At 46.2% G+C, this 26,477-nt stretch overlaps 1 protein-coding gene across 3 annotated transcripts in view; it reads right to left on the bottom strand.

The window, feature by feature from the left end:
• Positions 1–15,707, bottom strand: part of TFB1M (transcription factor B1, mitochondrial) — a 106,822-nt gene extending 91,115 nt beyond the window's left edge. For 2 of the 3 annotated variants that reach the window (XM_030195492.1, XM_030195490.1), the window contains exons 1-3: positions 15,510–15,707; positions 9,219–9,373; positions 3,995–4,146 (exon numbers count right to left, since the gene is read on the bottom strand). In XM_030195492.1, the coding sequence (XP_030051352.1) occupies positions 3,995–4,146; positions 9,219–9,351 (285 nt within the window). In that variant the 5' untranslated portion in view covers positions 9,352–9,373; positions 15,510–15,707. Of the gene's footprint in view, positions 1–3,994; positions 4,147–9,218; positions 9,374–15,505 lie in introns of all 3 variants that reach the window. The other variant, XM_030195491.1, reaches the window with a different exon arrangement.
• Positions 15,708–26,477: the final 10,770 nt, after the last annotated feature.

Here is a 26,477-nt window from a genome sequence, read left to right as displayed (position 1 = left end):
TGTATTAATTACCCGGGAAAAAAGCGATGTGGAAACCAAAAGGTAGTCTATGCGAGACCAGGTTTTATGGGCCTTCGAGAGGTGAGTATAATCCCGCCTCTGTGGAAATAGTAACCTCCAGGGGTCCACTAGATCCATTAGCTTACAAAGATAAGGCAATCCTTTGCTGCGGGGTAGTGCACTCCATGCCCCAACCGTCGAGCGGTCGAGGTCTGGATCAAGCACCTGATTGAAGTCTCCCGCTACAATCCAAGGGGCCGTGTCATATTTGAGACCTAGGTTTATCAGAGTCTGGAAAAAATCTGCGTCATAACCATTTGGACCATATATAGCACATAGGTAGTATTCCTGTCCCATAATGTTAAGATGGAGCAAGACATATCTTCCCTTTGGGTCTTTTCCTATTAATTTAGAAGTGCATGGGAGCCCTCTCCTAATCAGTATGGCCACTCCTCCCCGTCTAGCCCCGGAAGAGGAGTAATAACACTCCCCCACCCATTGTTGGCGCAGCTTTCGGTGTTCCTCATCTGAGAGTTTAGTCTCTTGTAGGCAGACTATGGAAGCCTTTAGGTGTTTCAAATGTGCTAAAATTTTTGATCTCTTAATCGAAGAAGTAATCCCAGCCACGTTCCAGGTCACTAATCGTAAAGGTTCAGTCAGGGTGATCCCTAAAAGTTGTCAAATTAACATGTAACAAAGCTAACATAGCGCCCCGGTTGCCCAGCCCCAACCAAAGGCTCATTATATCAAATATCACATAGTTATACCAAGCTTTACCCAATCCCACAGCCCATCTTTTTTCCCCATCATCATTCTGCTCGCCTCTACCTCTATTCCCACCCTCCCCACCCCTCTTTATCCCCCCCCCCTGCCCTCCCCCCATCTTCCCCCCACTATTCATCTAACCTATCTTACCAACCTCACTCCGTTCTAGTGAGTGTAGAAGGCAGAGGTCTAGATGCTATAGGAACCCTACCCTTCTTTCAAATCAAGAAATGTTTCATAGTTAATGTCTCACATATCCCAAAGAGCTGCAAGAATCACGGTACAGGGTGTTTGGATATCTTCCCCGTCCAGCCCATTCTTGAACCGTTCTGCCATGTGTCTCCGGTCTGCTATCTTGTTCACCAATCAACTCGGTCTCACTCTTATTCCACAGTCAATTGTCGGCATTAGCAATCCAACAGGAACTTTCTGGAACTCAATCAAATTAGAAATCCAACCGGCAACCGCCAACCAAGAACACTGTCAACATACCAGCATGGTTAAAACCATCTACTGATTAGATTAGCGATCCCCCCAGGATCAGGTCTGATGATGATTCAACCAATCCACTGCAGCTTCTGGGTTAGTGTAAGCCGTCCAGGTTCCGTTCTCCAGGATCTTCAGCGTTGCTGGATATTGCAGAGTAAACTTGAGCTTTTTTTCCACGAGGCAAGTGCAAACTGTAGAAAAAGCTCGTCGTTGTGCTGCCAAAGCCGCGGAGTAATCCTGAAAGATGCGAATTAAAGTCCCATCATACCTTGTAGTTTCCCTGCAGCTTTTATAGTATCGCAATATTGCCGCTTTTTGAGCATAACAGTGGAATTTTGCTATCACCACTCTAGGCCTCGATTCTCTTGTTGGCCTGGGTCCTACGCGATGTGCACGTTCAATTCGGATCGCTCGGCCTTCACCCGCCTCCGGGAAGTGCGCTTGCAGCCATGTCTCCAATGTTCGTTTTAAATCTTTATCTGCCAAGGATTCTGCGAACCCCACAAATCTGAGATCATCACGGCGCGAGCGGTTTTCCAAATCTTCTACGCGCTGCGTATTCTCCTGGACTAGGCGTTGTAATCTTTCTATCTCCCCCGAGTTATTTTGCTGGCCATCTTCTACCTCCGCAACCCGGGCCTCCAGCTCTCCCGCACGACGTGAGAGTTCCGTCGTGAGCGCCGACAGGCCCGTTATCTGGGCAGAAAGTTGGTCAAATTGAGGGGCCAGCGCGCCCACCACTGCTTCCGTAAGCTCTGGCAGCGTGAAGTCAGAGGCCGGGCGGGAGGGTGAGTTCGCCGGCGAGGCAGCCGCCATCTTGGATTCGCCAAGTCTCGGTTTCTCTTCTTTTTTCTTCATGTTTTTCCCGGTTTGCGCCATCGCCGATCTTGTTAGGTATTTGTCCATACACTGGGGGAGCGAACGCGTCCTAGATTATCTATTTTGGGGTCAGAGACACCTTTAAAAGTTCAGTTTTCGGGCAGGGTTCCCAGCAGCAGAAAGTTCCACGTCTTTCCCTGCTCACAGCATCACGTGACCTGTATTCAATATGGGTTACTGTTAAGATGTGTTATTTTACTGTTAACACAGGTTATCAGTAACTTGGTCTCATTGCATAACTTGGGACCTGTCCTAAAATAGCACAAGTTAGTGATAAAATAGCCCATCTTAATGGTAGCCCAAGTTGATAACTTCCTCTTCTGTTTCCCTTTTCATCTTGAATTTGAGATGTATCTGTAGTATTAAACATGGGAAGTTGCATAACTACAGTGCCCCTTGCCGACAGCACAGCAAACAGCAATAAAACAGCTTCAAGAACAAAGAATGTTATATTTAGAAAGCCATATGCATAGCACAGACTTGCACACCAAAACTTGTATTTTTCTCTATTTAGTTTAGTTTTAATTTTATATCATTCTAAGCCTAAACCCACCAACAAACAAAATAATTTTAGGTCAGCAAGCAGCCTGATGAACTAAGGGGATGTTAAAAGAAGAAAAGGCATAGCTAAAAACCTCAATCCAGCCTCCTAGAAGGAGAAAAAGCATTATGCAGTATTGTAACCTACAGAAAAGGCTTTCAATTAAGGAAGCCTTAGACTGTGAAAATAATCTGCAGGATAATTCCATATGTTTTAATACAATTTTCAAATGCAAATCAATTGGGCAAACAACAAATGTATAACAATAACGTGTCCTCTTTATAGCAGCTTTGGGGACATATTTTAAGAGGAACACAACTTATGAGCGAAGGTCAAGCATATAAACATTTCAACTGGCTATTTATAATATAACTAGCCTTTGAGCCTGTAAAAACGGGCTATTATAGGAAGAGGGGGTTGAAAGGCCCGCCCCCGCCGCCGAGTTCGCCGCTGCCCCTCCCCCTCCGAATTCGCCCCCCCCCCCCCGAGCCGTCACCACCCACCTTCTACCCGGTCGAGCCCTCGCTCCGCTATTGAAACAGCGAGGGTCTGGGAACGCAGCACTGAGCTCTGCTGAGCTGCCGACGTCGGCCTTCCTTCTTCTTCTCTGCCTGTCCCGCCCTCATGTGACGTAACGTCGTCGAGGGCGGGACAGAGGCAGAGAAGAAGAAGGAAGGGCGATGTCGGCAGCTCAGCAGAGCTCAGTGCTGCGTTCCCGGACCCTCGCTGTTTCAATAGTGGAGCAAGGGCCTGACCGGGTAGAAGGTGGGTGGCGGCGGCGACTCGGGTGGGGGGAGCGTTAGACAGCGGTGTCCCTCCCTCAGAAATGTGCAGTACAAACCCTCTCTGTTCCGCCCCCCGTCATTACGTATTGACGCAGGGGCGGGGCAGAGAAGGTCTCTACTGCACATTTGCGAGTAAGTACGACACTCGCCTTTTATATATATTGATAATCATAGTATGACCTATTTCAGAAATCCAACTGAAAAGGCCTGAATGCCACCAAGTTTATTCTTTCCTTGGCTGGGCAGGTGTGAAGTTGAAGAACGCAGAAAGCATCTTTCACAAGTTTTACAAAATTTCCTACATTTGAAAGATGGCTGGGTTTATCAGAAAGCTCCAGGTCATAAGAGAAACTGAGCTGGTCCTCCAATACACTTCTTGGCTAGTAGTTCTAGTTTTCTCTAACAGCAGGAACTACAACCTCACAGATGCAATGGGAAAAAAGTTGGACCGACTCAGTCTCTCTCTTATGAGACGGCGCACCCCTATTGCAGATTTACAGTGTAGAAATGATGATATGAGCTTAGTTAGAAATACCTTCAGCCCAGGAATAAAACGAGTGTCCTTTTCAACTACTAGGAGTTTGGTAATGTCAGCATTGAGGATAGACCTTGTGATTCCGCCAGGCCCAGGACCTACTTCTAAGACATATGCATCTCTTAACTTGCCAGCTTTTCGCACTATCTTGTCTGTAGAACAAAAAACAAGAAAATAAAAATCAAATTGTAAATATCTGATTGGCTGTTTACCAGCTCCGGGGCATATTTATCAGTTTTATTTTAGTGTAAATACTGCTACAATGTTTGGCCTATTTTAATCCTGGAGCTCCTGGGATAATTTCAACAGTAAACATGAGAATATCTCAACTACAGCATAACATAAAATGTGTTTCCCTCATACTGTTCTTTGCTTTATCTGCCAGGCAGCAGTCCCCCTCACCTCTGAGGTCTGGTAAATACTTTTGCCATTCCTCCATTGGCTACATTTAAAAAAACCCCACAAAAACTCGAAATTTAAGGCAAAGGAAAGTTTCACCTGTGACCAGGAAAAGCATTATTCCTGATACAGACTTCTGTGTAACCCCCAGTATTCTTCAGACTCTCCCCACTGACTTGTCACACTGTTTTGCAACCTTGTGGCCATTAGATTTGATTGCTACTACTACTATTTATTTCTATAGCACTACTAGACATACGCAGCACTGTACACTTGAACATGAAGAGACAGTTCCTGCTCAACAGAGCTTACAATCTAATTAGGACAGATAAACAGGACAAATAAGAGATAAGGGAATTACTACGGTGGGGATGATAAAATAAGGGTACTGAACAAGTGAGTAAGGGTTAGGAGTTAAAAGCAGCATCAAAAAGGTGGGCTTTTAGCTTAGATTTGAAGACGGCCAGAGATGGAGCTTGACGTACCGGCTCTAGAAGTCTATTCTAGGAATATGATCCAGCAAGATAAAAGGAATGGAGTCTGGAATTAGCGGTGGAGGACAAGGGTGCAGATAAGAAAGATTTACCCAGTGAACGGAGTTCCCAAGGAGGAGTGTAGGGAGAGATGAGAGTGGAGAGGTACTGAGGAGCTGCAGATTGAATGCACTTGTAAGTAAATAAGAGGAGTTTGAACTGTATGCCGAAATGGATAGGGAGCCAGTGAAGTGACTTGAGGAGAGGGCTAATATGGCAGAATATTAGTTGTGCAGCAGAATTTTGAACAGATTGAAGAGGAGAGAGATGGCTAAATGGGAGACCTGTGAGAAGCAAGTTGCAATAGTCTAAGCGAGAGGTGATAAGAGTATTGGTAAGGGTTCTGGTAGTGTGCTTAGAAGGAAAGGGCGAATTTTGGTGATATTATAGAGAAAGAAATGACAGGTTTTAGCAGTCTGCAGAATATGTGCAGAGGAGAGAGAGGAGTTGAAGATGACCCCAAGGTTACAAGCTGAGACAGGGAGGATGAGACTGTTAGCCACAGAAATAGAGAATGGGGTAAGAGAAGAAGGTTGGTTTAGGGGGAAAGATAAGAAGCTCCGTCTTGGTCATGTTTAGTTTCAGATGGCGCTGAGACATCCAGGCGGCAATGTCAAACAGGCAGGCTGATACTTTGGCCTGGATTCCTGCTGAGATTTCTGGTGTGGAGAGGTAGATCTGGGAGTCATCAGCATAAAGATGAAACTGAAAACCATGGGATGAGATCCGAGTACCAAGGGAAGAAGTATAGATGGAGAAAAGAAGATAGGAAGAAGATTATTATCAGTGCCACCAGGTTTCTATGAGTCACAGTGAAGGTGGAGACAACTGAACTACCCAGTGGGGGAGCTTCAGGTATTTGAAAGGAAGCTGAATACTGCCTGCAGGACAGGTCCAAGGACCTTCTGACAGAGGCCGATACACAAGGCTAGCATTACAGCCGATGGCTCAGTACACATCTTCTGACACAAGCCGGACAACTTTTGCTCCTCGATGCAGTCAAATAACTGCTTTGCAAATAACTGCTGCATTAAAATGTTATGCCCTCAAAAAAAATAGCACACACTGCAGCAGTACTATACAACCATTTGTTGCTAAAGAGCAAAAAAGTCCGCTTTCCTGTCATACACTGACAAGAAGGACTATTTTTTTTATGTTAAATACTCTTTATTGAAAGGTATGAAATAAACATTACATAGTACAATGTCTCATTTTCCAAACTTAAGCAATCATAGACATTCAACCCAAATTACAAAAAAAAACCCTCCCCCTGGTTACTCTACAAGAACAAAGCCAATCCTTACAAGCTACAATAAAAAGAAAATGATGGCTATGGGATCTTGACTCTTATGACCCCAGACCACCTTTCAATAGCTTCACAACACTGGCTTTATAGTCTATCCACCCTCCTCTCACCCCACCCCTCAATAAGCCGTAGAAAACACTAACTAATCCTATGATGTGCATCCTGAAATCCATTCAGCACAAGGTGGCATGCCTTTGGATTTAGACACATAGAAAATATAGGCAGGTCTCTCAGATTGATAAACAAAATACCAGGCATTAAAAAAAAAAAAAGCCTGTTGCGTCCTCTCTGGGTTACGTCCATCCCAGCCCCAGCCCCCACCAAAAATCCCTACTAGTCCAATGGACCTCCAATCCACACCCCTGACCCTAGAAAGGCACCCCCATGCCCTAAACCCCCAAAAGACCCACCCTCAGAGATGCCCCATCGCCCTAATACTAACCAAAAAAATCCCTTGTACTTTTGTGAACCCTGGCCCCCTCTACAGGTACCATCCCCACCCCTTCCTTTTGAAGGTTGGAAGGTGGCCAATGCAATGCCAATTTTCAAAAAAAGGTTCCAGGGGTGATCCTGGAAGTTACAGACCGGTGAGCCTGACGTTGGGGCTGGGCAAAATTGTAGAGATTATTATAAATAACAAAATTATAGAGCATATTCAAAAGCATGGCTTACTGAGACAAAGCCAACTTTCTGAGAAGTTCTGAGAGAAGAGGACATTTCTCTGTTCCCTTATGCAGGCATGTCTCCCGCACCTCATACCATCATATGCGTTCACAGCAGGTAACTAGTCCGTGCTACATGGTTCCTTTCTCCAGCATCCCCCATGTAAAACACCAGTGGACGCCACCACCCCTCCTTACAAACAGTTCTGCTACTCCATCGCTGAATCAGGGGGGTGGCAGCTTCTCAATGAAGGCACGGAGTTCCCCAGCAGACACAAGGACCATGGTGTGGTTATCGTGAATCAGCAACACCTTAGCCGGGTACTGGAATGCAAATTTAATTCCTCTGTTAAACAGTTGTGTGCAGAAAGGCACAAGGACTCTCCATTGTTCAGAAACCTTAAGGGAATAATCTTGAAATAGCAGCACCTTGGAGCCCTTGTAATCCAGCAAACGCACTCGTTTAAACATTTCCAGGATTGGGGCTTTTACAGAGTAATTCAGATATCGGGCGATAACAGGTCACGGCCTGGCTCCGTCTTCCCTTCCACTTCCAACTCGGTGTGCTCTTTCCATGTGCACAGGCCCCACTTTCCTATGGCAAGCCAACTGCCTCGGGTAACCATCTCTATGCTATTTCTTTTAAGTCCGCCTCTTTAAGGGATTCTGACAAACCAATGATTCGGATGTTGTTGCGTCTCCCTTGATTTTCCTGATCTTCAACTTTCTCTTCTAGTTGTTTCTGCCGCTCCTCCATTACTCTCACACACATTCTTCCAGCGTTTGGACCCGATCCTCTTGGGCGGAGATGCGATCCTCCGCCTGCTGTATGCGCACCGCATGCCCTGATACCGAATCTTTCAATTCATCGAGTGCAGCATGCAGCTTAACCAGTTTTTCATCCAATAAGCTAGACATGTGGCACACTGAAATGCTGATAGTGTCTTCAGGAACATGGTCGACAGGGGAGTCGTGCTGCGCACACCACTCACAGCCTGTTCTTTTCCCACACGCGTCGACCTTGCTGGCATAACACCACTTCCAGCGCTTCAAAACCACACAAACCAATTCTCCATCACTGCTACTACAGTTTCCTCATGCTGACCATCTCAAATTCCTCCGGGGGGGTTGCATTAGAGGGAGAATATTCTATCGAGGGAGCAGAGTTGAGCTTCCAGGCATCCGCTCACGGCGCTGCCATCACGTGACCCAGACCTAGTCCTTAGTGGAGTGCATGATCTGGTGCGGAGAGTCATGGGATAGGAGGTAGTGTCCTATTGTGGATTAAAACTGGTTCAAAGATAGAAAACAGAGAGTAGGGTTAAATGGTCAGTATTCTCAATGGAAAAAGGTAGTTAGTGGGGTTCTCCAGGGGTCTGTGCTGGTACCGCTGCTTTTTAACATATTTATAAATGACCTAGAGATGGCAGTAACTAATGAGGTAATTAAATTTGCTGATGACACAAAGTTATTTGTGTCAAAGTCGTTAAATCACGAGGGGCTTGTGAAAAATTACACGAGGACCTTACGAGACTGGGCATCTAAATGGCAGATGACATTTAATGTGAGCAAGTGCAAAGTGATGCATGTGGGAAAGAGGAACCTGAATTATAGCTACGCCATGCAAGGTTCCATGTTAGGAGTCACTGAACAAGAAAGGGATCTAGGTGTCATCGTTGATGATACGTTGAAACCTTCTGCTCAGTGTGCTGAGGTGGCTAAGAAAAGCAAATAGAATGTTAGGTATTATTAGGAAAGGAATGGAAAACAAAAATGAGGACGTTATAATGACTATGTATTGCTCCATGGTGCAACCACACCGCGAATACTGTGTACAATTCTGGTCGCTGCATTTTAAAAAAGATATAGTGGAATTAGAAAAGGTGCAGAGAAGGGCGACGAAAATTATAAAGGGGATGGGATGACTTTGACTTCCCTATGAGGAAAGGCAGCTAGGGCTCTTCTGCTTGGAGAAAGGACGGCTGAGGGGAGATATGATAGAGGTCCATAAAATAATGAGTGGAGTGGAACATGAGCCCTGTACTTCCTACCATATATTCTCATCAGGACTGGGGGGGGGGGGGGGGGGGGACAGGAGGTTAGCTTATAGTTTCCTCCCTCAGTCATGAGTAACTAGAATAAAATCTGCTCTATATATGATATTCTGAAACACTATCAATGCTCTCACTTACGAAGTTCTTGTGTATATGTATTACACAAATATTACACACACAAACATGCATACAGATTAAAATTAAATAAACAGAGAGACATCAATACGCACAGCAACACTATATATTAAATAGAGATGTGAAATCACTAACCTGTGAGTCTCAAATCCAGAAGAAAATTCTGGGAGAGCTGCCTTTCTGCACGGAGATTAAACAGTTTAATAATATCTCCAATGGTTGGCAAAGGTGGAAGGCGGAAAGTAGCTAGATTTCCCGAAACAGCCATTCTCCAAAAGTCCTCTTATCCCCTAAGAAGAATGGAAGAGATGGAGACCTGAGATCCAGCCAATAGGAAATAACATCATGTCAGAGGAGAGTTAAGTATCTCTACCAGATTCTGTCTACTCCATAAGCCTGAGTGATTCAGGGAGAAGAGCCTAAACTGATCTTACAAATTCAACCACTTCATAATGTTTGAAAACGTGCATTACTAAAGTGGTAAAGACAGTTTCTTTTCAATATCCCATTACTTTTTAGTTTGTAAACTGATCTGCTTGTCCTGGCAGAAGGGTAGTATATCAAGTATCCAATAATAATAATTAGTACTTTTATTTGCAGAATTTCCAGCTTCAATGTTTCTTTATAGCCAGTAACTAACTTTTGAAGAAAAACAAAGATACTTACCCGTCGAGGACAGCAGATCATTTATTCTCATATGTGGGTAACGTCATCCACATTGCCCGGTGTGGAGAACAAGCTAATACAGCTTTAAGAGCATGCACAGCACCCCCACCACACATGCGTGAGTGCCTTCCCGCCCACCGCATGAGCACAAGACCATCAATACAATTCTATAGAATACCAAAAAGGAGACAACTCCAAGGGGAGGTGGGAGGGTATTTGAGAGTGAATGGCCTGCTGTCCTCAGAATATACCTGCTACAAGTATCTTCGCTTTCTCCGAGGACAAGCAGACCATATTCTCACATGTTGGAATCCCTAGCTACAAGGCTCACCGAAAACAACCACCATAGTTCAATTGGACCTTGCAACGGTGAGGACAAGGTAGTAATTAACCTAAAATTATATACAACTGTGTGAAAGTACAGCCTGGAACAGAACAAAACTGGGCCTAAAAGGGTGGAGTTGGATTCTAGACCCCAAACAAATTCGGCAGAACTGTCTGTCCAAACTGACTATCACGTCGGGTATCCTGCTCAAAGGCAGTAGTGAGATGTGAAGGTGTGGACTAGAGTTGCACGGGGGACAGGAATCTAACCCATCCCCATGGGAAAGCTAACCTGTCCTCGCCTCATGCCCCAGTCACCTTGACACCCTCCTAAGAAAGCCGGATTCTATAAGCAGTAAAAGTAACATACATTTCTTCCATACTCTGCTAAATACAAAATTAAGATACACATATCCATGAGCAGCATGTACCCTTCTCCTCTTCATCCCCTTCTATCCCATGTGCTCTATTTCCCCTTTTCCCTTCCCCGTTCTTCCATGTACGTCCCCCTTAATCTTTTTTCCCCTCTTCCCTGAACCCACCCACATTCCCTCCACCCTTTTTACCAAGGAGGATAGATAAAACAGGACACAGGGTGAGCCTATCTAGCCCGGAGATTGCCGCCACACTGGTTCACCCAAAACAATAGCAAACGCTATTGAAAACAATAGCAAAAAGATTAGAAATTAGGGACTTTTTTTTAACCTTTATATCACACATTATCCCAAGCAAACTCAAATTCAATGTAGCTTACGTTTGAAAATACAGTGAGACAGAACAATAGAATTCAGTTATATCATGGGAGCAAGTAGATGGATATGTCTGAAACATTTAATAACTAGTAAAAGAGGCCCGTTTCATAGAGGAATGAAACGGGCAAGGTTCCACGCCCCCCTCCCTACCTCCCTCTCTCCCTGTCTGTCGTCCAAGTTCCAGCCCCCCTCCCTCCGTCACCTCCAAGTTCTGGGCCCCCCTCCCCTTCGAGTTGCAGGACCCCCCTCCCCTGCCCTTCGAGTTCCACGGCCCCCTCCCCCTCGAGTTGGAAGCCCCCTCCCCTTCCAGCTGCAGGACGCCCCCCTCCCTTCACCTCCGAGTTCAACGCCCACGCGCCTTCCTCCCTCGAAGTGCAAGCAGGACCTGTCCTCCGGCAGACCCTCGCCTTCCTGCGTGCCAGCTCTAATTTAAAAATTGTTACCTCGGGGTCCGGCGTCAGCATTGAAGGCGAGTGGCGCTACAGACTGCCTTCCCATCTGTCTGAGCTCTGCCTCTGGTCCTGCCCTCATTTCCTGTTTCCAGAAGGGCGGGACCAGAGACAGAGCTCAGAAAGATGGGAAGGCAGTGTGAAGCGCCGCTTGCCTTCAATGTTGACGTCGGACCCCAAGGTAATTTTTAAATTAGAGCCGGCACGCAGGAAGGCGAGGGGCTGCCGGAGGACAGGTCCTGCTTGCACTTCGAGGGAGGCAGGGCGGGGGGGCATCCTGCAACTCGAAAGGGAGGACGGGGGCGTGCACAGGGATGACGGCTACGCAAGGAAGGGGAAATCTTGCTTTTTTTATAGTTAAATAAAAATTCCAACAACAATAAAGAACAACATGGATGTAGCATCTCATAGGTTTACGTGCTTTGTTTTGAGTGCACAGGGATGATGGCTGTGCGAAGGGGAAACTTTGCTTCTTTACAGTTCCTTCCCTTCCACATAAGACTCCAGACCTCTCCTCCGGCCTTGGGTGCCCTCCTGGCACATACCTCAAGCCACCCTGGTGGTCTAGTGGCTTCTTCGGGGCAGGAAAGACTGGGGATCTTTCCTGCCTCAAAGAATCCACTAGACCACCAGGGTGGCTTAAGGTATGTGCCGGGAGGGCGTCCTGCGGCTCGGGGGAAGAGAGGCAAAACTCAGATAGCCGTACATTTCCGTGGGGACCCCACAAGACCAGGTCCATCCACATAGCATCCCTGCGGACTTGGGTACACCCCCACGGGACTGTCGCAGACTTTGAGGGGATCCCACTCACTGGCACCTCTCATATGGAGGGGGCGTGATCCTCTCTGTGCCAATGCTTCTGAAGGACCGAATCCCTCGATATTGTGGATTTCCGGTACCATGTGTTGAGGGGGATCGATGCCAATGCTTTTTGGCCTTCACCAGATGCAATCATTGATGCTCCTCAGTGCTGACGACAAATCCCCATGTCTCTTTGTAGTCGGGTCCGAAGCTTAACGGTCGCAGGGGCCCTGCACAGCAGTAGGCGTCGAGGCAGGTAGAGATCCACTTGATGCATGTCCAATCCCGGTGGCTTCCCAGCCATATGGACTGATGTCGAGGTTTCTGACCGGGCTCCAAAACGTTTCTCTTTGAGCCTCTCTGGCCAGCTGGGTTCTTTTCTTCATAAGAAGGCAAAGAAAACAGTTGGAAGGGGTATGTTCAGGACCCAAACTGTGAAGACATCAAGAATGAGAATCTTTGCCAGAGATGGTCCTATTGCACCAGCTACAGTGCTTAAAGCCACTGAGAACCTTCCATGACATAGAAGGGAAAGCAGCCATGGCCAAATCACACAGCTCAATGGTGACAGAAAAAAGGGGGCAAGCAACAGAAAAATAAGAGCTTGACCGGAGCTCAGACCTAAAAGGGCCTACCGAGCACATCAAAAATAAAGAAAGTTTAAAAGTGGGGAAAACCAAACTAAAAAAAAAACTATAAAGGAAGAGAGAGGAAACATTTCTTAAAGAAACCAGAAGAAAAATCAGGGCAAAAAAACCCCAAAAGGGAAGGCACAAAATGCTCAAAAAGGACCTCTCACACCAGACACTGCGAGGAGCGTGGAAGAAATGCATTTTCTCCTCAAAGCAGATAAGAGAGACTGAGGGTTCTGCACTCTTGCGGCAGGCAAGAAGGCACTTGCACATGCACAGTGTGGACGTTGTGCGTGCTCTTAGCAACATCAATGATTTCACCCACATGTGAGAATATGGCCTGCTTGTCCTTGAAGAAACTCTACAAACTGAGCATAGGATGGTGCTGAATTCACCCATGTTCAGCCAATCGATCTTTCATCTCAGACCACTCGTGTATTTATATTTTGTCTATCAGATACATGGCAGATCAGAGCTTCCCAAACTGTGGGATGGGACCCCAATGGTGGTCACAAACCCCACATTTAGGGTCATTATCTCAGTGGGTTCTCCATAGGTGCATCATTATTCTGCACCTCCGGGGGGGGGGGGGGGGGCACAATTTTATTTTGCCACATAGGATCACGGTCACAAAAAGACTGAAAAGCACTGTGGTAGATGGTTTCTCATACACTGCATTTATATAATGTGCTATGCTGGGTCAGGCGAAGCACCCCCCTCTCCTCTTCACCCCCTCCAAGCAGGTTTCAGACAAAACCACAGCACCAAGACCCTTTTGCTTGCCTTTCATGACACCATCCACAGGGCCCTTGATCAACACTGTCAGTAACCATAGTACTGCTTAATCCATCACCAGCATTTAATTTTGTAGATCACTCCCTTGTTCTTTAAAGATTGCAGTCAGCTGGAGTGACTGGAACAGTCCTTAACTGGTGCCACAGTTACCTCACTAACAGATCATATCAATTATCGTACTGACAGTCCTACTCACCCTCTTTTCCCCTTCTGTCTGGCATTCTCCAAAGTTCTATACTTGCCCCCACCCTTTTTAATGTCTTCCTTGTACCGACACTCACATTGATTCAATCCAACAACTACACCCTTTTTGTTAGGTGGATGATATCTAGATCCTTTACTATATATCTTCTAGTTCCCCCAATATTACCGATTTGAATTAATACCTGTCTAAATTCTCAATCTGGCTGCTAAAGCATCACCTTTTTCTTAATGCTAGCAAATATGAAACTACTCATTTTCCTAACCCTTACTTAGCAATCCCTTTGCCGCCATGCATTAACCACCCACTGCTGCTCAATGATAAAAATTCTAAGAGTTATACTAGGTCTTAAGCAAAGATGGCTGTCAGTTTGAATTTAATCTATCAGTTTATTCCGTACTACTGTTTAAGAAGGAATGTTTTCAGTTCTCTTTTGAAACATCCCGAAGTTTGTATTATCCATATTTCAGAAGGCAGGGCATTCCATAATCTTGGCCCAATAATATAAAAAATAGATGTTCTGTATTCTTCAAGTCTGACAATGAAAATATGGGACTTCTAATAATCATCCTTGCAAAGACCTGAGTACCTCTTGGAGGTTGATAAACTTTAAGATTAGCATACTATCTAAAAATTTGGGAGGCAAAAGTCTCCATTTTATAGCAGACAGTTTAAGTGGCTCAGTACCAATTCTCTGCACTTAAATATATATAAGATATTGTATAGCACCGTATACATTTTGTTATAATTTTTTAAAGGGGGGGGGGCCTTGTACAGAATTTTGATAATATGCTTTCCCACTCACCCAGGGAAGACTTTTGCAGCTAACATGTCTGTCCCAGGAGCAAGTGGTATTTTTATCCCCTACCAGGACTCTTCAGCCCAACTGGAATTTGTGGGGCAACAGCCGGTCTGTGAGGAGGAAAGAGGCAGCCATAGAAGAGGAAAATGGAGAAAAGAAGAAAGAAAGCTAAAGAGAAGGAATAAGGATGCCATTTTGGTGGGGCATGTTTCGAAAACATGAAAATGACAGTGCGGAAGGGAAAGAGGTTTATGAGAAGACTGCGGAGGACAGCTTGAAAAGTGTGATATGAGGGGAGTACACTCAGGAAGAAATAGACAATGAATTTCCCTCATAGATTCCTTCCATACAATGGATTAAGTTCAAAATAAGGACACTATAAAGCTGAGAGGGGGTGGGTCCACCTCTAAAGATAGGGAACCACAAGTAGATCTGCACTTGAGACTGACTGGGCATAATTTATGCCGCCACCACCACAGAAACAAATTACTGAGCTGGACAGGAAGGCAGGATATAACAAGAACCTTTCATCTCCAACATGTAAATCCTGGAGAATCCTCAGAAGCACTGTACATTTTTTTAACTGGAGATGGTTTTCCTTTCACCATACTGCTTCTCGAATAAAACACTCCTCTTTCAGTCTCATAAAGCTTTTACATTTTGCTATAAGTAAGAAGCGCAGATGCTATAAGGATTTGCAAAAGTTAGTTCAGCAAAATTCAAACTAAAAAGCTATAGTGCGATTCACCTGGATTCAATCATTACCTAACTGCACAGAAAGGCACAGCAAACGTCAGCCTAACCCTGGGCAGCAACCTAAGAGCAGAAAATGATGCCCAAAATAAACTACCTGAGAAACTCATTTCCCAAAACCCATTGCAAAAACGAATACCTCAGTTTGACAGTTTATCCCTTTATTCTTTAACTAGGACCCATTTAAAACAAGGCTTTCCTTGTCAACAATTTAAACAAAAGTCAGTCCCTCGTGCAGGCACTTACTTACTGCATAACAACACTGATAGTTCCTGGTCTTGATGCAGACATACAGACCTATAACCGCATTAACCAACGCATTTCACTATTTCATGATTTGCTTTTCAGGGACACTTTAAACCATGATGAAAACGTTTAAAGACAAAACACCTCTCCTATATTCTTCCGGGCGGGCAGAACCCACGTGTATACCCAACATACTTTGCTGAGTGATATCACTTCCTGTATTCTTGCCCCAGAATGCTCTGTTTTGTAGTTTAATACTCAGCCAGTAGTACACGTCATAAAACCCAAGGAGGTTTAATAAACGGGAGTGGGAGTGAGCCTATCTAGTCCACTGTAAGCAAGGAAGCCAATTAGGATAATTTAAGTTTCCCCTTCCCAGCGCAGCCGTCATCTCCGTTCACTCAAAACAAAGCAATGAGCTGCTGCATGAGCCACATTGCCGGTTTTTTTTTTTAATTATTGGTCCACCTGTAACTAAAGCTGTTTCAATTAGATAGGCAGTGCCTTTAAAGGTGGAGGACAAAAGTTTTTTGTTTTTCTTTTTAACTTATTGGACAGCTTTTAAATTTATTTGAAAGCTTCCCACATGTAGATATAAATATCATGAAATAACGAATATCACTAAAACAGCTTAAAAATTATTATAGCTGGTAGTATTTTGTGCTCATTTTTCTACACTAAAAAAACTAACTAAATATACTGTATACAATACAGATATCCTGTTTCATGGGTTCATCTTAAATGTTGTTGCAATCTGCCTTGGGAAGCCTGGTGTTATAAAGATGATGGAATATATTGAAATTAAATGGAAGTAGAATTAAACTCTTCTTTCATTGGGGCACATGGAATCTTCATTTGTTTTGTAGAAGTTTACATTTAGATATACAAATGGATTATTCTATTTGGTTTATAAGTCAAAATAATAAAAATATTTTCCGTCAAACACAGGGGCATAGCTACGTGGGGCCACGGGGGCATTGCCCCCCCCCCCCCCCAGATTTGGCCCTGTCCCCCCCCCCCCCCACCACCACCACCAGTCTCCGGGCTGGCACATTGCTGCAGCTGATGTGGAAGGATTCTGTTCTGAGTGAGTCGTCCTGACGGAACGTGCAGGATGTCAGGACAACTCACTCAGAACAGAGTCCTTCCAGATCAGCTGCAGCAACGCGCTGGCCCGGAGACTGGTGCTGAAGAGGACTGGCTGGTGGGGGTTGGGGAACCCCGCCTGCACAGGTACCTGACGGCGGCAGCGGGGAAGGGTTGGCGGTGGCGGGAAGGGGGGGGGGGGTCAAAAGGGAAGGGTCGGCGGCGCTGGGGGGGGGGAGTCAAAAGTGGCGGGGGGGGGTCAGCAGCGCTGGGGGGTGATAAAATGTGCCCGCTCACCTCGTGCTTTGGACCCCCCTCCCTCCGAAGTCTGGCTATGCCCCTGGAAACAGATCTCTCATTTATTGAAACACTAGTGGAACCATGCCCATTTCCTCAACAATGAAACGGGCCCTGGGAAGGCTGTCATGTAAGCTTTTTTTTCTCTCTCCCCTACCCTCCCCTCTATGTCCAGCAATTCTTCCCTCACCTCCCCTCCATGTCCAGCGATTCTCCTCTTCCCTGCCCTCCCATCCGTGTCCTGTGAGTGATTCTCTCCTCTACCATCCTCCCATCCCATCCATGCCCAGCAATTCTCCTCTGCCCTGCCCTGCTCTCCCCTCCCTTTCCCTTCCCTTCCTTCCTCCCCTCGATGTCCCGCGATTCTCTCCTCCCCTCGATTTATAACTGAACGTTCTCTGGCTGGCTGGCGCTGGCTTCTGTTCTGTTTGTTAACATCCCTCCTGACATCAGTTCACCTCCAGCGTTCCCTTCCCTCTCACTGTTCTGCCCTCTGACGTCATTATGTCTTTGCGCGAGGGCGGGACAGTGAGGGGGAATGGAACGCTGGAGGCTAGCCGACGTCAGGAGATGTTACGAACCCAGGCAGCCAGACATGGAACGTTGGAGGTGCAAATTATTATATAGGACAACTAAATGGGCTATAAACCCCTAATGCAGTCCATCGGTTTTCTTATATTTTGTTCTTGTGATGGCTTATACTGTGCCAAAATTGGAAATACAGTGAGACAGAATAATAGAATTCAGTAACATCCAAAACTTATTTTTTATGTTTTAATCATCTTTATTCAAAGCAAAACATGTTGGTTGATAAGCTTCATACAGAACAAGAAAAAAAAGTAAACCATCCAACATGGCACAATAAAAACGTTTACAGAGAACATACCCCAAGAACCCTTCCCCTCCCATACTCCCCTCCTTCCCTATAAGTCCACCTGACTGTTTCCACCCACCAAAATAACACAACAGATGTACAGATCACTATGACTCAAAGCATTTCATAACATGCGCTGCCTCCATTGTATGCAAATTTCTCTCATGAATATTCATTGTTCAATATCCTTGCAAACCTGACTGCCTTGGGTAATTCCAGGACCAGGTTATCCTAACTACCATAAGAGGCAGACACGGTCGTATAATTAACATTATAATTTTATTTGTATTTGGGTAATAACTGATAAAATGCTATTAAAAATTATATTACAAAGCATGAAGTTGACTTGGTTAACTTCTGCTGTATATCAACCCGTAGTAAATAATAGTAATAAACAATATTAAGTGCATTTTTATAATATACCACTGCATTCTTCAAAACAGAAGGAGCAAGTTCCCACAAACCATCTTTCTCTTCTGATCTAGGCACAGGAAAAAAAAAATAAAAAGCTTTCAAATACTTCCTGGTTTCTACCTAATACATGTTAAATGTGGGATATGAATGTCATAAATAAATAAATAAATAAATAAATAAATAGATAGAAACTCTGAATGTTGAGCACCTGATTTTCATAACATGATGTCTGTTTTAGTGGCCCATTACCAGGAGAAACAAATCTCTGCACGAATATAACACATGCTAGGGTGTCCCTGTAACCAGCCCCTCCAACTAACCACTGATTAAGATTTATAACAAATTACTACTCTACCTATGAAAAGTTATTCCCTTATTATACTTCCTCTGTGTACATCCATATGCTGCACAAGCTGGCATGTTTGAAAATATAAGTGAGATTAAATAAAAATGCTACCAACAATAAAAAAAACGACAAGGTGGATGCAGCAGCTCTTAGGTTTGCTGCACCAGGAAGGGAAAACTTAGATTGACCTAATTGGTTTCAGCGTTCTGATGTCACTTCATCTCCTGTCTATTAAACCTCCTTGATAAAACTCAAGGAGGTTGAAGAAAACAAAAGTTGAAGCTGTCAGGATTGCTGGAAGTCAAAATTATTGCTGGACATACTTATATTAATATGAAACCAATTTGACATAATATTAAACCAGCTTCTGACCTCTGAGAACTCTTCCCCCTCCCTCAGGAACCATTGAGGATGAAATGGACCAAATGGCCTAATTAGCCCTGTGTTTAATTGCTCTTGATCAGCAGAGCTCTCTTTGAGAACAAAGGAGGCCAGACATAGAGGCTCCATGACTAGCAACTTCAAAAGGGACTATCTGGGAAATTGCTCACCTCTCCTGGCTTCAAAGAAAGCAAACCGAGTTTTGGATAAGTTTTATGATCCTTTTGTTCTGGAGGTATAAAAAACAGAGCACATGGTGCTTGGGGGCAGTTCCCCCCCTTCTCTCTGTCCAGGGCACTGCTCTCTGTCAGGGGGCATCTCTGCCCTCTCTCCCTGCAAGCAGAGCACACCGGCCTCTGCATGCACTACTTCTCTCTCTCTCTGTCTTTCTCCCTGCACACATATATACCTCTTGCAGCACACCCCAAGGCTTCTCTCTTCCGCTGAACCAACACCCTATCCTTTCTTTCTCTTACTCTAAACACACACCCAGAGACAGCCTTATACCCTTTTACCTGTAACAAGTGCTGTAAGCCTATATATATCTGCAAAATATAATATACTTTATATATATACAAACCCGTGTGGACTGTGTATTCTGAGAACCCACTGCCTCTGCGAACTGGACCTGGGACCAACCCTAGACAACGATTGCTGACAGAAGCCATTTAGGGTAATCTATTATTCCTCTTTCCAGTGCAGCAGTCATCTAGTACGCTCAAAGCAAAGCAATCATATCTGAGTTACTGCATCCTCGTCGTTCTTTATTGTTGGTATTTAGTCTCACATATTTTCAAACATGCTGGCTTATGCAGCATATGGATGTACACAGAGGAAGTATTGATTTAATCGGTTAGAGTACTAATTTGTTCTACATTTTAAATCGTTGTGTCATTTGGAGCGGCTGGCTATAGGGACTCCCTGTATTCATGCAGAGATGTTTTCACCTAGTAAAGGGCCACCAAACAGACGTCATGTTATGTAGGGTTACCATATGTCCGGATTTACCCGGACATGTCCTCTTTTTGAGGACATGTCCGGGAAACAGGGCGGGTTTTGCCAATCTGCCTGTTTGTCCAGAAATTCGGACAAACGGGCAGATTGCTAGCCTCCCCTCCCCTTACTTACTACTGCCCTGGTGGTCTAGTGACCTCTTCTGCCTTCGGGGCAGGAAAGAGCCCCCTCTTTCCTGGCTGGAGCGCTGCCCTGCATTAATCCTTCCTGTTTGTGATCTCGGCGCCGATTCAAAATGGCCGCCGAGAGATGAAGTGACCTCGTGAGACTTCAACTCTTGGCAGCCAGGGCAGTAGTAAGGTAAGGGAAGGGGGAGTGACGGGGTGTGTGACAGGGGGAGGGGAAAATGTGACAGGGGGTGGAGTGAGGGCATCAAAGGGGGCGGGACAGGGCATAAAAGGGGGTGGGGCGTGAAAGGGCGTGGCATTTGTCCTCCTTTTTGCGTACAAAATATGGTAACCCTAATGTTATGAGAATCAGGTACTTAACAATCAGACTTACTATTTATAAGTACAATTTAAAAAAAACATTATTAGGTTGAAACTGGGAGCATTTAACATCTTTTTTTCCTGGATATACTGTGATAAATAACAGGTTGTTCTAGCCAGGGGCAGGCCACTAGATGGCGCTGTTCCCCTAAAAATGTCCGGGGTAGGCCACTAGAGGGCGCTAGGAGAATAGATGGAGGTCGCTAGGACTGGGGAGAGCCCTGGGAGGTCCACAGTTGTAGGAGGTTGTGGGCTGGGTCCTGTGTAGCTAATTAACCACTTTATACCCCACCTGAGATGTGAAAGAAAAGGAGGATAGCTGGTAGCTGAAGAAAGAGAATCCCCCTGGAAAGAACTGGCTAAACCCTATGGACTTGGGGGTGGACTGGGTGCTCAAGGAAGAAAAACAGGCTGGGGTAAGAAGTCCCTAAAGCATTAGTATTGGACTGTGTAGCCTCAGTACTTAGAGGAACTGTGTGTTCAAAGAACGGACTGTGTGTCCGGGACTGGGTGTCCAAAGAAGAAATAGGACTGTGTGTCCAAAGGAGGGGGGCTGTGTGTCCCAGTATTAAGAAGCAGGCTGCAAAGCCTGGGGTTAGAAGTCCCCAAAGTATTGAAGTTAGCACTGAGCCCAGGTATCTGTGTGGGGAGGCTCAGTGTGAAGATATATGAATTTATAAAGTATTTAAGCTAGAAGAAGTGTGCCCAGGGGGCTGGAATAAAGAATTGCCTGAATATGCTGTTGGTAGGACCTGTTTAATTTTGCCTCTGGAGAACCAGCTCACCCTGAGTGAAAAAGGGGCCCAGGAGCTTGAGGTTGGATTGCTCAGGATGCTGGGAAGAAATTGTTTGGAGGCCTGTTCAGAGGTTACAGGCCAGTGAGGCCTGCTGGAGAGTGGGAGCAGAAGCTTCATCTTCATCTTCACAATACATAAAAAAAAAAAGATGGTATGTGGGAACTTGCTACTTTATGTTTTGTGGAATGCAGTGGTATCCTATATAATAGAAAGCACCTCCAATGTTCTGAAGCTGACTCCGTGGTACTTAAACCTTGAGGTATTCGTGCTATCCATCTCATGAATTGACATCAGTACTTCCTGGTACGTCACCAGCAACACTGACCACCACATGAAAGCAACACGACCCAAACAGCGTGCCCGAACGTCAACGACACACAACCGCGGTGAAGAACACTGCCAGTAAAGCCGAGAAATCCACCTCACTGACACACTCGACAACACCCCTTCCCCCCCCCCCCCCCCGGTGCTCTGTCACCCGCCCCTCACGAGATGCCACTGGATCACATCCCTCGGCCATAGCCCCCCTCATCCGACTTCGGACCCCCGCCCTCTCATCTCCTACCTCAGACCTCCCCCTCCTCCCCAACAGACTCCCTCCCGAATCGCCATTCAATTCCTCCATACTATCCGCCCTCCAGTCACGACATGCCTCTGGATGTAGAGGACCCCACCCTCTCCCCCCGCGTTCAAGGGTCGTCATCCCTCCGTAACACCCTACCTCCCTTACATTTGCAGGCACCATACCTCCATCGTCGGTGTTCCTCCATAACACCCTACCTCCCTTACACTTGCAGGCACCATCCCTCCAACATCGGTGTTCCTCCGTAACACCCTACCTCCCTTACACTTGCAGGCACCATCCCTCCATCATCGGTGTTCCTCCGTAACACCCTACCTCCCTTACACTTGCAGGCACCATCCCTCCATCGGCGGTGATACGGCGAATGGCAGCAGCTAGACAAAGCGTCCAGGCTCGGCACTTTTCTCTCTCACACTGGTCCCGCCTGTGCGGAAACAGGACATGAGAGAGAAAAGGTTCGAGTCTACACGCTTTGGACTGCTGCTGCTGCCGGCCGCCATAACATCGACGATGAAGATGAATCTCCCCCCCCCCCCACACACACACGCAAAACACACGTTGACCCACCTCCAAGCCCCTTGCAAAACCCTCTCAGTTCACCACCACCCTCAAAGACAACAAACGCTTCCTCCAACTTTGCCAGCACAACACATCCCCAACCCTCCCTCCCCCCACAAAAAAAAACAAACAACTAATACGAGCCAGCAACAACACGGTCACAACCCACTCCACCCCTCAACAAACGCTGACCCCCCTCCAACCACCCTCACATTTCACCACCCCACGGCCCCCTGTCATTGTCAGACACAAAAACACACACATTCCCCCGCAAACACCCTGACCGCCCCACCCTCTCTCACACACACACACAAACTGTGACACACACACAGACACACTCTCTCTCTCACACACACACACACACACACATACAAACTAACTGTGTGACACACATGATCTTTCACTCTCACAAACAGACACACAACCACTGCCCCCTCCACCCCAAAACCCCACTAAAAAAGAATAACACAAACATACACTGATGCACAACATGTACACTCACTCACTCTCTCTCTCTCTCTCTATCACCCCTTCAACAATAAGCACACTCAAAGCCAAACATCACTTCAATAAACACACTGTGAGACACACACACATTATCACAAAAACACAGACACTCACCCCAACCTCCGAATCCACCCCACCCTCAGTCACACACACACACACACACACACACACACACACACACACACACACACACAAACTGTCTCTGTGACACAGACAGACAAAATGTAGCTCCGTGACACACATGATCTTTTGCACACCCCCCTACCCCCAAAACCACAGAAGATGCACAAGGATAGATGCACACTCAATCTCTCTCACTCTATATCATCCATGCAACAATAACCACCCTCAAAGCCACACACCACTTCATCCCACTTTGCCAGCACGGGAGAGGAGGGTCGCTGCACATGGATGGCTGCAGGGGAGAGAGGAGGGTCACTGGACATGGGTGGCTGCAGGGGGGCAGGGGAGAGAGGAGGATTGCTGGACATGGGTGGCTGTAGGGGGGACAGGGGGAGAGGAGGGTCGCTGGACATGGGTGGCTGGAGGGGGGCAGGGGAGAGGGAGGGGGTGAGGGGGGTCCTGAGACCAGAGAGGTGGGGGTGGAAGGGGGTCCTCAGACCATAACGGGGGGGGGCCCTGAGAGAGGGGGTGGGGCACATACTCACTCACTCTGTTTCTCACATACACTCTCTCTGACACACTCTCTGTCTAACACACTCTATCTCTCTGTCACACACACACAGTTTCACATACGCACTGTTCTTCTGTTCTTGTACTTCCTGTGGGATTTTATTGTTCCCCCACTATGGTGGACCCCTTTTCAGAACTGGTTTAAAACATGACCGGGGAGAGCACGTGGTGCGATGCAGGAGTGAGGACTCGTGTGTGCTGAGCTCCTGCTAGTCCCCCGCATCTTTAACAATTACCTGACTTCATTGGGGATCTGAAGGATTCAACCCTAAAGGACTTACAAAGCTGATCCGGGTGCAGCGCTTTAGCTGGCGGTGGCAATTGGAGAAAGCGGGATGGGGGCGAAACCTAAAAAAAAAGAAAAAAGCAGGGCTGCGGAACCTAAGATGGCGGCCGCTCCGCAATCGCCGGGATCCAGCGTCTGCTCGGCATGGACAGTCGAAATTACGGCGGAAGTAACGGCCGCAGTTGAGGCAGCCCTGGACAAAAAATTGCAAGCCATATATGATAGGGCTGACTCGGCTCACGAACGCCTAGACGGTTTCCATCTGGACTTGGACCATGTCCAACAAAGGATTAGCGACATCGAGGACCGCATGGTGTCTGAGGTGCAGCCGGTGGAAGCCTTGCAGAAAAGGATATTAGACCTGGAAAATAAAATCGATGATTTAGAGAACCGATCCAGGCGAAATAATCTGCGTCTGATCGGTTTATCGGAACAGATTCCTGAGTCAGAGTTGAGCAGTTTCCTTGAGACTTGGCTTCCAACCACGCTGAAAATGAATAATATGCCAGGCCCCTTGAGGATCGAGAGAGCACACCGACTGGGGCCAAAGAGACAAGGAGCAGCGCGGCCTAGAGCGGTGATTTTGAAAATCCTCAATTATGGGCACAAACAGGCTATTTTGCAAGCAGTGCGAGCAGGAGGAGAACTTACACATGAGGGTCAACGAATCCTCTGCTTTCAGGATTACTCCTCGAGAGTGGCAACAGCGAGGAAGGAGTTTGCACCAGTGTGTACACAACTTTATGAGAAGAAGATCAGGTTTGCCCTGATATACCCTGCAAAGCTGAGAGTACATCATGGAGGTACAGTAAAGTTTTTTGAAAGCGTGTCGGCAGCTTCTGTCTTTATCCAAAGCCTGACACAGGGAGAGACTGATTGAAAGGTATCCTGGAGGGACGGGACTCAGGCAAAAGATATTTGGGACCTGAAGTTGGAATGACTGATTAAAAGAAGATTCTACTTTTCAGAGTTTCTGATAGAGCCAGCTATAATTCTGATATGTCAAAGTAGCTAACAGTCTGCTAAGATCAACTGTAATCTGTAATTATAACAAGATGTTAACAAATATATTAATTATTGTTTGGCTATGGGAAGGGGAGAACAGATTTGAAAACTTAAAGGTGGGATCCCCCTAAAATGAGGGAAAGGTATTATTTTGGGTAGGGGCTAGTGCACCTATACGTGATGAGTTCCTTGGAGAACTCGAGGGAGTGGGGGAGGGAACAGAGGCGGGATAGAGGGCTAGGGTGGGGGGAAGGGGGGGGAAGTCTGCCTGAGTGAACGAGGTGTAGTAAGTGACAAAGGGACCTGGGGATATGCTGATGGGGAAGACAAGAGTGGGGGGAGGTGGTGGCTGGGACACCTTCTCTCTTACATTACAAATAACTGCATTACTAGCATACTTTTACCAGAAAATGGTTAAGGTGGTTTCTTGGAATGTGGGAGGCGTGACCTCCCCGATAAAGAGAAGTAAGATTTTGCAAACCTTGAACAGACAAAAAACTGACATAGCAATGTTACAGGAGACACACTTAACGGGGCAGGAACACAAAAAACTATGTAGATGGTGGGTGGGAGATTATGTGGACAGTCCAACGACCAATAGAAAAGCAGGAGTTATTGTACTTTTCCGCAAGGGGCTCCCTGTGGTTAAGAAGAGGGTGGTTATGGACCCGAAAGGTAGATATGTTATGGCAGAGGTTCAAGTGCATAATCAACCCCTGCTGCTGGTAAATGTATATGCGCCAAATCAGTATGATAGAAAGTTTTACCAAACTATAGTGAACCGGGTGAATTCCTTTGATCAGATGCCCATAATTATGGGGGGCGACTTTAACTCGGTGTTTGACCCGCTAATGGACAGTACGGGTTCTTCTAGAGTAGGTCCAGTGAATATGAGAAAAGGAGTCCCAAAGCTTTGTTCTTTGCTGGATATGGTAGATGCGTGGCGCTTGTTTCACCCGGGGGAGAGGGACTATACCCACCTATCGAGAGCACATGATACGCTTTCGCGTATTGACTATATCTTGATTTCATCTTGTACAGTCACATCGCTGGAACAAGTGGAGATAGGTCCGACCCAGGTGTCGGACCACGCATTTGTGTGGATTTCCTTCTCTTGCGGGAAGGAGAGTACACAAAGAGCTCGATGGCGATTTCCTAGGGAACTTTATTATGATGGCCAATTCTCTCCCTTTTTACAAGCTCAGTGGCGTGAGTACACAGAGTTTAATAAAGTCACTTACCAAAGGGATCCGGTATTGTTTTGGGAGGCAGCTAAAGCCGTGCTGAGAGGCGCCATTATTTCCTATTACTCCTATAAGAAAAAAGCTAGGGATGCGGAGATTCTCAAATTGGGGAAGATAGTGGGGAAGGCACGACAGAGGTTTGGAGCGCAGCCCTCGAGCATACATAAATCGCAGTTATTAGAAGCCCAGGCTGCTTTAAATCAATTAATACACGCGAAAACCAAAAAATCTATCCAATACTTCCGATATCAATTATATAAGCACGCTAATAGACAAGGGAAGCTGCTGGCCCGGTTAGTGCAACAGGTGGGAGGGTCACGTTTTGTTTCTCAGATAAGGGATACAAAAGGAGGATTGCAGCATACGTCAGAGGGAATAAATGAAGTCTTTAGACAATTT

Source organism: Microcaecilia unicolor, chromosome 3 (genome assembly GCF_901765095.1).
Source record: "Microcaecilia unicolor chromosome 3, aMicUni1.1, whole genome shotgun sequence".
NCBI lineage: Eukaryota > Metazoa > Chordata > Amphibia > Gymnophiona > Siphonopidae > Microcaecilia > Microcaecilia unicolor.
Note: the sequence above shows the minus strand (reverse complement) of the source record. Positions and strands in the feature narration are given on the sequence as shown.